The sequence below is a fragment of the Microtus oregoni genome, unplaced genomic scaffold (genome assembly GCF_018167655.1).
Source record: "Microtus oregoni isolate MIOR12 unplaced genomic scaffold, Mior012 000033F_ref0000390, whole genome shotgun sequence".
In the NCBI taxonomy this organism is placed as follows: domain Eukaryota; kingdom Metazoa; phylum Chordata; class Mammalia; order Rodentia; family Cricetidae; genus Microtus; species Microtus oregoni.
The window spans coordinates 13434172-13446638 of NW_024543092.1; the positions used below are offsets into that span (position 1 = coordinate 13434172).

General features: G+C 40.9%; 1 protein-coding gene across 3 annotated transcripts in view; it reads right to left on the bottom strand.

Moving 5' to 3' along the window:
- The window catches only part of Ipcef1 (interaction protein for cytohesin exchange factors 1), a 70930-nt gene that overhangs the window by 38425 nt on the left and 20038 nt on the right, over positions 1 to 12467 (bottom strand). For 2 of the 3 annotated variants that reach the window (XM_041680212.1, XM_041680213.1), the window contains exons 3-6: positions 8402 to 8475; positions 7084 to 7155; positions 5109 to 5167; positions 3745 to 3845 (exon numbers count right to left, since the gene is read on the bottom strand). In XM_041680212.1, coding sequence (XP_041536146.1) covers positions 3745 to 3845; positions 5109 to 5167; positions 7084 to 7155; positions 8402 to 8475 — 306 coding nt within the window. The remainder of the gene's footprint in view (positions 1 to 3744; positions 3846 to 5108; positions 5168 to 7083; positions 7156 to 8401; positions 8476 to 12467) is intronic. The other variant, XM_041680214.1, reaches the window with a different exon arrangement.

The window sequence follows — 12467 nt, forward strand, 5'->3', positions numbered from 1 at the left end:
TTGTAAATATTCATCCCCCTTCTCCTATCTGATCCAGCTCTTAGTGGTCTCTGCTCAAGCACACTCAAGTCCCTGCCATCTCCCTTCCTGAAGGGCCTGAGAGCTGTCCAGAAAGACCCACCACTACATCACACCAGAGAACAATGCACACTTTGATGCCCTCTGTGGAAATGTGCTTCTCCCTGATGCATGGGACTGCTTCCATATACCAGGCTGGGTCTCCTTCTAAATTCAAAATTGACATCACAATCCTTCCGCTCATATCTTCTAAGTGCTCCCCAAATCACTCAGAATGGAGCATCGAAAGCCTTGGCTGGCCCACAAGCCCCGTATAGGATGACTACTGGTATCCTGGCTTTACATCCTGTCTCATTCAGGTTCATGAGCTCCCAGTGACATTTTGGCATCACTTCTCATCAATGAGACCTTGACTCTGTTTTCTCTGGTGAAAAATTCCTTTGCAGTGGGTCTCCCAGCTGACTCATAGGGCCTCCACAGACCTAAGCTCAGATCTAAGCTGTGCGGGACCATTCTGACCATCCATGCCTATTGTTGCCAGAGCCTACTCTCTGTCCCCATCTCTTCTGGTCTCCTCATCCATCCTTCTCTACTTCTGCCATAGTAGACCTCCTGCCTAGGATGGTCATCTGCATTCATCTCTTCAAACAGGAAGAGGGTTCATAATTTAAGTGAATCAGTATAACAGACCAGGTTATCAGACAGTGCCTTTAAAATTAAACTTGGAAGTAGAAAATATGTGTCGAAAGCTATTAATAGTTCTTAAAAACACTTAGTAACTCAGGACATTCTGAGACTTGAGAAGTTGGTTCCTTTTATACTCTTTGAAGAAATCTGAACAATGAGATCTACAAATTATCTTTCAAAATGAAAAGGACAGAACCCTCATCTATTTTAAACTTTTATAATAAGCCTGGGAAAAACAAAACTCTCTACCGTTTCTTTAAGAATCAGGTCATGTTGGGGCTGCTGAGATGGTTTGATGAACAAAGTGCTTGCCATTCAAGCTCCAGGATCTGAATCCAAAATTTAGCACCCACATAAAATTCTGGGCACAGTGGCAAGCAAACGCATATATCACCAGCACTGGGAGACTGGTAAGCTCCCTGGTTAGCCAGTCTAGGGTATCAGAGGGTCCTAGATTCTCATGAGGGATCTTGAGGCTGGCTCCTCAAGAATGACATTTGGGGTTGACCTTAGTATATACATGGACATGTGCTACACATATGCACTCAAAGTGGCTGTCCCCCCGCTTTCCTTCATATGAGGTCTTGCAGTTTGAAAGACCAGAACCAGGAACTTGGCTTCACCCCTACAGGACACTACATTCTCTTGTGGAATTCAGCCCACTAGAAGCAGAAGTCCAAACTCTCGAGCAATGAAAACTGAGATTATCTCTACTCTCCAGCAATAAAAAAGGCTAGGCTTTGAGTTAGTTATTCCAAACCTTGAAAGTTTTTGAGACAATTTTCCAGAACAATATGTTATTCTTTTGGGTTCAGCTTCATGAAATGAAGTCATCCCCCAACTACTAAAGAAAAAAAATTGGAAAAAATTTATTTTCACCCTAGGCTTGAATATATGATTCATGGCTAGGCTATCTCATATTGAGTGAAACAATAATTTGATTCATGCCCTGGATAAAAGTTACCCAGATTTTTTTTCTTTCATTTCATCTGTTTAAATAGTAAGCCTAATGCTATTTTAACCAAGTGTCTTACATGTCTGTTTTTTTTTCTTTTTTTTTTTTCCAGAAACAAGAGAAAACAAAAACAAAATCTGCCTGGGAAATATGTGAGCAGAAGGAGCATACTCTATTACTAAAAGAAAAAAAAATCTAAGTATTCAACATTTGTCCTTGTTTGCTTTTGTTGCTGTAATGAACACCATGACCAAACCCAACTGGTTGGGGGGATTGCTTGCTTTACAGGTCAGAGCCTATCATCAGGGGAAACCAAGGCAGAAACTCAAGGCAAGAACCTCGTAGTGGAAACTGAAGCAGAGTCCACAAAGGAGCACTGTTTACTGGCTTGCTCTCCTTGTGGCTTGCTCAGCCTGCTTTCTTATACCAGCTAGACTACCTTCCTAGGGATGGTACCACCCACAGTGGGCTGGGCCCTCCCACATCAACCATTAATCAACAAAATGTCCCCCCCAAATTGCCTTCAAACAATCTATGATGTATTTTCCTGATTTGAGGATCCTCTTCACAGAGGAGTTTGTCTTAAATTGACAAAACACTGACAAGACATTTATCTGACAATTTTATCTTGTATCACTTTAGAAAATATCTGTTAAAAGTGAGTTATAACTTTTTTTGTTTGTTTGTTTTGTTTTTGTTCTACCGGATAGTGTTTCTCTATGTAGCCCTTGTTATTCTGGAACTAGCTTTGTAGACCAGGCTAGCCTTGAACTCAGAGATCCCCCTGCCTCTGTCTCTAGAGTACTGGGATTAAAGGCGTGCGCCACCACCGCCACCTGATTTACAACTACTTAAGAAACATTTAAGGACTGGATCAGCTGCTCAGCTGTGCTCATGGCCTTGGGAGAGGAAGCGATTTTTTAAAACCAGAAAAATTAAAGGACACTAAGTTCAATAAAAGTGATGGATAAATCTGAGCCATTAAACTCGCAGACATTTATAAAAAAGAAGCCATGAAAGTGTTTAAGAAAAATAATAAGTGAGAATGGCTCACTTACAGCTGACAGCCTCGCGCGACAAACACATGTTATTTCAAATACAGAGTGGAACAAGCTGAGACATCCCATCAGTCAAAAAGAGTGAGAAAGAGGAATAGGAATGGGGGCAGAGGCTAAAAACATCCAACAGACACAAGAGAAAATACAAATGGCTCTAACCATAGAAAGGGGCTTGGCCTTGTGTGATCAGTAAAGGGCAAATAAAATACTACTGTTTTTCAGGGTTGTTGGAAGATTGATTGATTATGCATTTACAGCACCTGGGAACATGATAAACATAAAAGAAGTAAATCTGGATAGTGGCGTGGGTCATGTGTTAGCATGTAGGAGGTCTTGAGTTTAAACCACATACCACAAAACAATAATAAAAATAATAATAATGATCTATTAATTTTTTTAAAAAAATTATGTCCTCACTGACCTCAGTGTGACCCTTCCTAGGGACCACATCCAAACGTGAAGTAATTCTCCAAAGTTTTGGCATCCATGAAGACCTGGACTTCCAAAGCTTAGCATGCAACTTGGACCCTTCCTTGGGAACACACCACGCTGGCCCATATGCAATCTTAATGGGATGACCCCCAGCTGCTGTCTCTGCCTCTCTTTTCATGCTCCCTTTCTTATATCGTTTTTAAATTCATTTTGTGTTGCTGTATCACATGCACCTAAGCAAGGCACTTGACATTGCTTCAGAAAATAAGTAGGGCATAAGATGCCACACTGCAAAATGAGCCTCTGCAGACATTGGCCTGCCACTCAAAAGGCCTTTGCATCTCCATACAACCTCAGATCGTGATACAGTCCATCTGTGGGTTATAAACAAATACATCAAGAGTGTCATCCCTGTGGGTTGCTATGGAGAAGGCTCAAAGTCAGCATTCTGAGTCAGTACCCTGAGAATTTCACTTGCTCTTTGGGAAGCACCTTAACTCAGTCAATTCTAAAAGTGTATTAGCCATGATAGTCTATGTATAATCAGAAGGAATGACATACTCACAAAGGATTAGTGACCAACAGACTACTCACATCGACACGTACCACAGGAGAGGAAGTTGCGGAAGCATACGGAGGGGGTGGCGTCTCCGAGGCTATTTCAGGATCTTCCTGCTCACTCTCACTGTAACATTCTGTAACCGGAAGAAAAAGATGCTTCAGGTTTCCAGGCTCTCATCAGTTATTCCATAATGTGTGAGCAAAGGTTTTTCTCCATCTGCGCATTGTGATTTCAGTATCATTCAAAAAGGAAGCATCCAAGTTGGGGGGGAATTAGACAACAAGAAACCTATGGCACTGCCTAATGAAAAGAGACCCAAGAATGGGAGAAACAAGCTTTCCCACATGGCAGTTTCTCCTGCCAGAGAGCATCCAAGATGCAAGATGAGGCTATTGTGACTCAGGGCAAAAAAAAAAAAAAGAAAAGAAAAGAATTCCTTAAAACCTGTGATAGTTATGGCATCATCAGCAGTGGAGATGGAATCAGAATGAGCTGTGGGAGCTACATCTGACTGATAACTCAGCCATGGCTGGTACCCCAAAACAGCAAGAAGGGAACCAGGCTGAAAAAATGAGCCAAGCCACAAAACTGGAGGTCCCCAAGGGAGATCCTGGAAGACCGGCTTTAGAAGTTTGGAGCAATATCACAAAAGGTCTTAAACACCAGGATAAGTCCGTCTACAAATGTTTCTTTTCCCCAGTGTATAACCAATGGATGCTTATCATACAGAAAGGAGGACCAGCGCGGTAGCTAGATGCTGACTTCATAGCATTGTAATGAATTCCCTTGTGGGTTCACACTTGACACTTTTCCATTTCTAACCTTAAGATTTTAAAACTTACTCCTTACAGTGCCCAAGCATCCTATAATCTAAGCATTGCAGCACCAGTCTGATTCAGTTCTCTGCTCCCCACTCTAAAGGCTAGTAATATTATAAAGATATGAATATGACTTTGTGAGGCCTGAACACGCTGTGTCTCCAACCCGATCTTTAGGTTCCAAGAACAATTTTAAGGTAATGAATGCCAACACACACCTGGCAGAGAGATGAAACAGTCAGAGGAAATGGTGGGATGTAAGTTATCTGTCTAGATCGCGACACATTCAGGCCCGTAAGAACTCTGTAAGGAGGGCACTAAAACATTTGCATTGGCAATTGTTTGAGTATCGGTGGGGCCCGCAGCTGCTCACGAGTGGGAGAAGTGTGAAATCGCTTCAGTTGGCAGGGAGGCTCGGCTCCGTGGTGAGGCTGTGTGAAGATGGCTGTCTGTACCTTTTAGATCACTTCAAATGTCAAACCACGTTTCCCCAGGATCAGCCTATACATAGAAGCTGAATTGTCTCTTTCTTCCTCCTGACTCTTGCTAAAGTTTCAGAAACGGAAAGCAGAACATACCTTCGTCCTTTGTAGTGGACTCCTGGTGGATTACTGCAAATCCAAGTTTGCTTAACCACCTAAGGTCCAAACAGAAAGTCAATGTCTGACCACACAGCTGGGCCCTCTTCTACTCACTTTTTTCTAAATCAGATAAAATAAAATTTATGTCATCGTTCACTTTAAAAAGACTAATAGTTTTCAGTTTATACCTGATTTTATAAGTATATAATGCTGGCCCTTCCCTTCCTACAAACCAAAAGATCTAAAAGTAAAATATCAAAGAAATAAAAAGATAATGGAGAGCTGAGTTGAGAGTAACTGACCCCATTGTACTTCTGGCACTCTAATCCACACATCCAGTCCAATAATTTCATAAAAGTCTAACCTCCTCTTGACTGAAAATGTGATTTTCTGCATAGGAGACACTCACTAAGTTACATGGCCCTCAAGAGAACTGTTTCTTTCACTAAACCCTTGTTGGCAAGATGAAAACTATTTTGAAAAGATCAGTCCCAACATGGGTGGGAAAGACGGTAACAGGGATAAAGCCAAAACCATGTGATGTCCGCGATGCTGCTGGAGAAGGTATCAGAGTGGGATGCTGGGCAGCCCTGCCTCCCTGCCACTACAGACCAGAGGCAGCCCTGTGGACCTCAGTGGTGGCTCAGCAGCAGACTGGCAGTCACCATCTCTGGGTTCTAACTACCTCTAGGCAAGAACACTACCTTCTTCTGAACACTTGCAGAACATGTGACTGCAGATGGGCTGGATTGTGTCACCAGTGCCATACAGAGACAAGTTTTGACCTTTGAAGGGCATGTGCCCTGTCTTCTGAGGTGTCTGTACTATATTTCCCCTTCAGGTGCTTGAGAAAGGCAAGGGAGGGGGCGAAAGCTACAATGAGAAAGTGTGTGAAGCAGACACTCTCTTTGTCTATCAAAGACATGTTTGAAAGACACTGTTGTCAGTTTCTTCTCTGACAGCTAACCCATGGTTTCCCAACTCCCTGTGAGTGATTTGTCCTCATCTGGAGAGCGAGGTGAGGGTAGGCTAAGCATGTATAACAAATGAGAAGGCTCCTAGCTAGACCGTGCTGCAGAAGAGGTGACCTGAAGGGGGTGGAAGTGTATGAGGGAAGATAGCATCTATTTTATTTAGTTTTCTGAAACAAGAAGGCAAAGATGGATTATGTATGGAAGATAAGCAATGAAATGCTTACCATGTACAATAGATAGCAGCATTTCAGGTTAAACTCTATGAATGGAAGAATTACAGGGTGGGGTGGGAGGGTTTGATTGTTACTACCCACCATATTTGTCAATGGGGCATACTATACATGATCCACAAACATTAAATTATTATATGATGGTCTTAAATCAACAGGAATAGTCTTTTTAAGTTGATAGGCTGTCTTCTGGTGCCTCAAGGCAGCACCTCACAGACCGCTTCATTCAAATTATAGCCAGTGCTGTGCATCTTTGTCTAAACCAGGAGCCAAGTGGGAATTGAGTGCAGTGACCTAACAGAGCAACCCGAAAACAGAACTAGCATATATTTTAAAGTCAGGTGAACCAGAAGTAAATGTTCGGGGTGATGCAAGGAGAAGCAGGCGATAAGTCCGTGAGCCTTTGTGATAATCACACAGCACACACTAGAGGCTGCAGAGCCTGAGTAGCGATGGTCTTTCTCCTTGTGGTGTGAATTCTCATCACGTCACATCTTCTGTCTACTCTCTCCTCTCAGTGGTTCCTTCAGGAGAATCTTACAACTACTCCCTAAATCAGTCATTAAGACAAGTTTACGTCCACAAATGACTACACATGCTAGAGAAGAAAGCAAGATGATTTTATAATGCCTAGAAGAATTAACAGAACAAACTTAAGTAACAAAAATAAATAGGACAATGAGAAACATGACCATTGGCGTAAAACTCTGATGCCTGACTGAAATAAGTTCATTCTCTTACGGACTGGATGCAGCCGTCTCTACTTACATGTTCATTTCCTGTAAATTCTCTGCCGCAAAGTAGAAGGTTTTGATCTCTGGGTGGTTGATCTTAAATGCACTAGAAAGGAGAAAAGCACATGTGTTAGAGTTTTTAAAGTAACTTGGTTAAACACCTGTTATCTGGTCCCTATTCCAGTTAGCAGGGGTCATTTTATCCTGTCAGAACTGCATCTTAGCCACTCCTTAGCTTCCATTTAAATATCTAAAGGTGTACCTTTGTCACCTGCTAACTATTTAAAGGTTTAGAAACAATACATTCAAGTTGAGAGTCCCTGGGTTGTCACTTTACAGGATTCAGATCAACTCATTAAAGAAAGGTATTATTTAAATTCAGTCAACTATACAGTAGAGTTTTAGTTATATGAAAATAATCAGGTATGCCACTTCAACACCACATAACTCTTCAGAAGGGGCTCTGTATTGGTAAAGAAAAAAAAACAAATTAGGTATTAGTTAAAGGAAGTTTATTGCCCATCAGTGATAGCAAGTAAAATGTTTCCACTTACCAATCACACCAGAACAGGACAGAGTTATCTTTTAATAACCAATCAAAAATCACAAGCATCAATACAGAACAAGACACAGCTATTATACTAGTATAGCAAAGAACAAAAGCTAACACTGGTTCCCAAGAAAGCAATTCATTGCTTATCAATGAAAAAAAGATGTTCCTTTCAAAAAATAAAGGAAAAGATGTTGAAGAAAGAATAAGAAAAAGAACAAAGATGACATAAAAGTAAGTCATAGTAGGGTGTTCTCTTGAAATGATCATGTGACCAAAGTATATACTCAGCTCTCTAGGGAGCTCTTGACTGTTCCCAGACCCTCCAGGCTCTGTCCTTCTTAGCAGAACCTACTTCACCCCCATCACTGTTCATTCTTATTCTATAGCAGACAGAATACAGTCCCAACCGAAATGCATCAGAGTATGGAATGGCAAGGCCAGTACTAATAATACCATGAACTAAGATGACTTGGTCTTGCTGTTAGGTCTACAACTCTGGGTGGCGACCCCTGCTTTGCTATTTATTCTTTACAAGGTCAAAACCTTGACATTGATTCCCTTGCCTTAGTGTATGTTTGGCACAGGTAAGGGGGCAGTTAATACCCATCTACCCCATGGGTTGACATGCCAGAAAATGAGAAGTTTCTATGTCCATTCCCTATGAGTGTATGTTTGTACAGTGACAATTCATAACACTCAAAATTCCCAGACATTTTAATCATACCTTCCTCCACTTCCAAATCACCCCATCACTAGGTGAACATTGAAAATGGATTTGGGGGATGAAAAAAGGACTCACTGTTTTTTCTTGCATTCAGAGGCTCTTTCCACTGTGAAATCTGGCAGGTTGACAAATCCATCAGCTTTTTCTGCCTGAAACAAACACATAGTCATAAATGCTCTGCTGCCAGGCTTTGACACACTGACAACATGAACTAGAAAAGACATTCGTTAAATGAGGCGGAACCACAGGAATATCCATGAAGCAGCATTAACTAGCCATGGACTTAGATACACTGTTTTTAAAAGATATTAGTATTCTTAAAAGTAGAAACAAAAACATTTCATAAGAAGTGACATGAGAACAGAGTGGCAGTGGTGGCTCATGCCTTTAACCCCAGCTCTCGGGGGCCAGAGGCAGGAGAACCTCTGTGAGTTCAAGGCCAGCCTGGTCTCTATAGTGAGTTCCAGGACAGCCTGGGCTACACAGAGAAACCCCTTCTTAAAAAAGGAAGGAAGGAAGGAAGGAAGGAAGGAAGGAAGGAAGGAAGAAAAAGAAAGAAAGATGTTGAAGAAGGGCCACTTGTTGGTTCCTGGCTGCCCAGCTAGTTTAGACCCAAAATAATCACATAGAAACCATACCAGTTAAATCACTGCTTGGCCCATTAGCTCTAGCTTCTTATTGGCTAATCTCTTACAAATTAATTTAACCCATTTCTACCAATCTATGTATCACCATGTGGTAGTGACTTACCTGCAAAATTTCGGCATGTCTGACTCTGGCAGGGGTTCCATGGTATCTCTCTAACTCCACCTTCCTCCTTTCATGCTATAGGCCAAGACAGTTTTCTTTATTCATTAACCAATAAACAAATAGTCAGAGGGACCTCCCACATCATTATTTTTATTTAAACAGAAAGGGGGAGGCGATATGGGATTTACCTCTGTATGCTGTGATTACTATTAATGAATAAAGAAACTGATTTGGACAGCAGGGCAGAGCTTAGCTAGGCAGGGAAAACTAAATGGCATGCTGGAAGAAAGGAGGCAGACTCAGAGAGATGCCATGTAGCCCCGCTGGAGACAGACACTGGGTCTTTAATCAGTAAGCCACAGATTAATAGAAATGGGTTAAATTAATATGTAAGAGTCAGCCAATAAGAAGCTAGAGCTAATGGGTCAAACAGTAATTTAATTAATACAGTTTCTGTGTGATTATTTTGGGTCTAAACTAGCCAGGTAGCTGGGAACTAACAAGGAACCCTTCCCCCAACAGAAAGAGATGTGATATAATGCAGCTTAGGGATGATCAGAGTACAGCAGGCTCTGGGCCTGCCCCTGTTCTCCTTCTGTCCTCATGAAACCCACAGACTTAACCCATCTATGTCCTGCTTCCTGCTGAACCCAGAGGCATGCTCATCATCATTCTCCCCCAACAACTGTGGCGAGCCACAAGCACAGGAGACAAACCTCATTAGCAGCCTAGAGATGGTAGACAGAGCCCAGGCCTTGAAGTTGGCAAACCCACAGATACATATCTTGCTGTCTGTTAGGACTGGAGAGAGCCCAGATAAACATAGCCTTTAACAGACATTCAGCAAGAACCACTTCTTTCCTGAGGCTGTAGGAAGTGTTTGGAGTGTTTGCTCAGAGTCATATCTTGCAAAATCCTACTGCCATGGTTGACTCTTATAGAAGAAAGTCCCCCAAAAAGAATGATGCTGTGGATAGCATAGGATGAGTTTTGCTTTAAATCAATAAAAGCTTCACAAGAAATAGAATCAAGGAGCTCCCTCTCTATGAACCAGTTGATCTATAACATATAAATAAAAGCTAAGATGATCTACAGAGAAGTTGGGTCATTTGTCATAAACAGAGCTCACATCTCCTTTCAGGCACACTAATGTCCCTCAGTAGAGAAATGCAATTTTTTAAAAATGTAAATGAATTGTCAGATATTAAAAGATTAATTAAAATTTGATTTTGAAAACACAATCTTAATTTTAAAATCAGCTAGCTGTTAAATTTGTGCCAGAATGATCTTAGTTGACTTCATTATTCTGTCTCTTTTTCATATCATTGAGAGAGCAACTCACCTTTTCTTCAGAAAAAAATTAGTCAACTCCATTCCCAGCCTCTGTCTCCTAGATATCTCTGTTTATACAAGTATGTGCCTGCATGCTCTCCCTTGGAAGAATTAAAACTCAATTCTAGTGAGAACTTCTCCTTCTAAAATACACACACACACACACACACACACACACACACACACACACACGTATACACTGAGTGCACACATAGATACCTCATTTATTTATAGGCTTTTTAGTTACCACACAGTGGCTTCATCAATCTCATCTTTAAACACAAAAAAAAACAAATAAAGTATACATTCAAGGAACGTATAATACAGGAGTTTGATGTGGGATTCTCTTCTGCATGCTCTAAATACCGTTGGTTAATAAAGAATCTGTCTTGGTCCTGGTAGGGCAGAATAGAGGTAAGTGGGGAAAACTAGATTGAATGCTGGGGGAAAGAAGGCAGAGTCAAGGAGAAGCCATGGAGCCCAGCTATAGACAGACACTGGATGGAACCTTGCCAGTAAGCCACAGCCATGTGGTGATACACAGATTAATAGAAATGGGTTAAATTAAGATGTAAGAGCTAGCCAATAAGAAGCTAGCACTAATAGGCAAAGCAGTGGTTTAATCAATACTGTTTCTGTGTAGTTATTTTGAGTCTGGGCAGCCAGGAATGAACAAGAAGCCTCCTACAACATGAGTTGATATTTTATATACCACACAATGTTTCCTGTGATTTTCAATTACAACTATATGCAGAAATGTAATTTTGGAAAACCTAGGTCCATGGCTAAAAACCTACCCAAAGCAAATACGGATGTTCAGGTGTATATGTACGGTAACAGTACACATTGTTCACAACCAGAAACAGACCAACACACAAACTGATCATCAATAAACAAACTGTGATAAATCCATACAGATTTTTATGTATAGTCACAAACTGCATGAAAGATTGCCATATGCTAAATAGATAAACCTTGCAAATATTATGCTAAATGAAAGATTTTAGTCACAAAATATCATGCATTATTTGGTTACATGTATATGAAATATTCAGAATAAGAAATACATAAAGAAAAAACACAGATATTTATATATATATTCCAGGTCCTGGGGAAAAAATTGGGCATAACTACTTGAAGGAAGTGAAGTTTTGTCTTGGAAATGTTTTGAAACTAGATACAGATGGGTGTACATCTTTGTGAATGTACGAGATTTTTACTCAAGTACTCACTTCAAAATGGTTGATCTTATGTAATATGGCCATATTGATCATGCCATATAACATATATGTAATATATATGTAACATCACTGTTATATTAAGACATTTTCATATAAATCCCCATAACTAGTTTTGAGGAAAACTCTCATTATATCAAGCATTTGTTGCCACTTCAATGCCATCTGTTCCAGATTCTAAGAAGCCTAAACACTTCCAATGCGAAGTCCCATCCATCTCTTCCATATGTCCTAAGTTGGACTCTAGTGAACATTAACCCAATCCGATCCACCCCTGTGCCTCCTAGCAACACTGCTGCTCACCTTCCTTCTAATTACCTCCTCTTTTAAAGTTTTCACAAGGTCTTCTGCTATCTCTTCGATATCAGGGTACCTCAGAGTTCAATCCATAAACCTTTACTCTCTCCATTCCAGCATTATGGCTGACTGACTTGTGACATCTCCATGAATTCACATATCATCACCATACACACACACACACACACACACATTCAAAATCCACAACTTGAATTGAGGTTCATCCCTGGAGAGCTCCTCGTCTAGATGTATAATGGCCCAGTATCTTTATTCACATGGATAAATGATGAGCTCCTGGAGAATGGCCCAAACCAAGACCATCTTACTCCATGCCTTCTCCTCTTCTGTGTTCTCTGCTTCAGTGAATAAGATGACACCATCTATCAAGACTTCATAAGAGAAAAGGAGGGTAGAGAAGGAGAGAGAGAAGAAGAAAGAAAGAGAGAAAGATGAACAAAAGAGACATTTCTAGCTCTCCTGTTCCAGCTATCCCTATGTGGATACTGTCTGTCACCATAAAAATA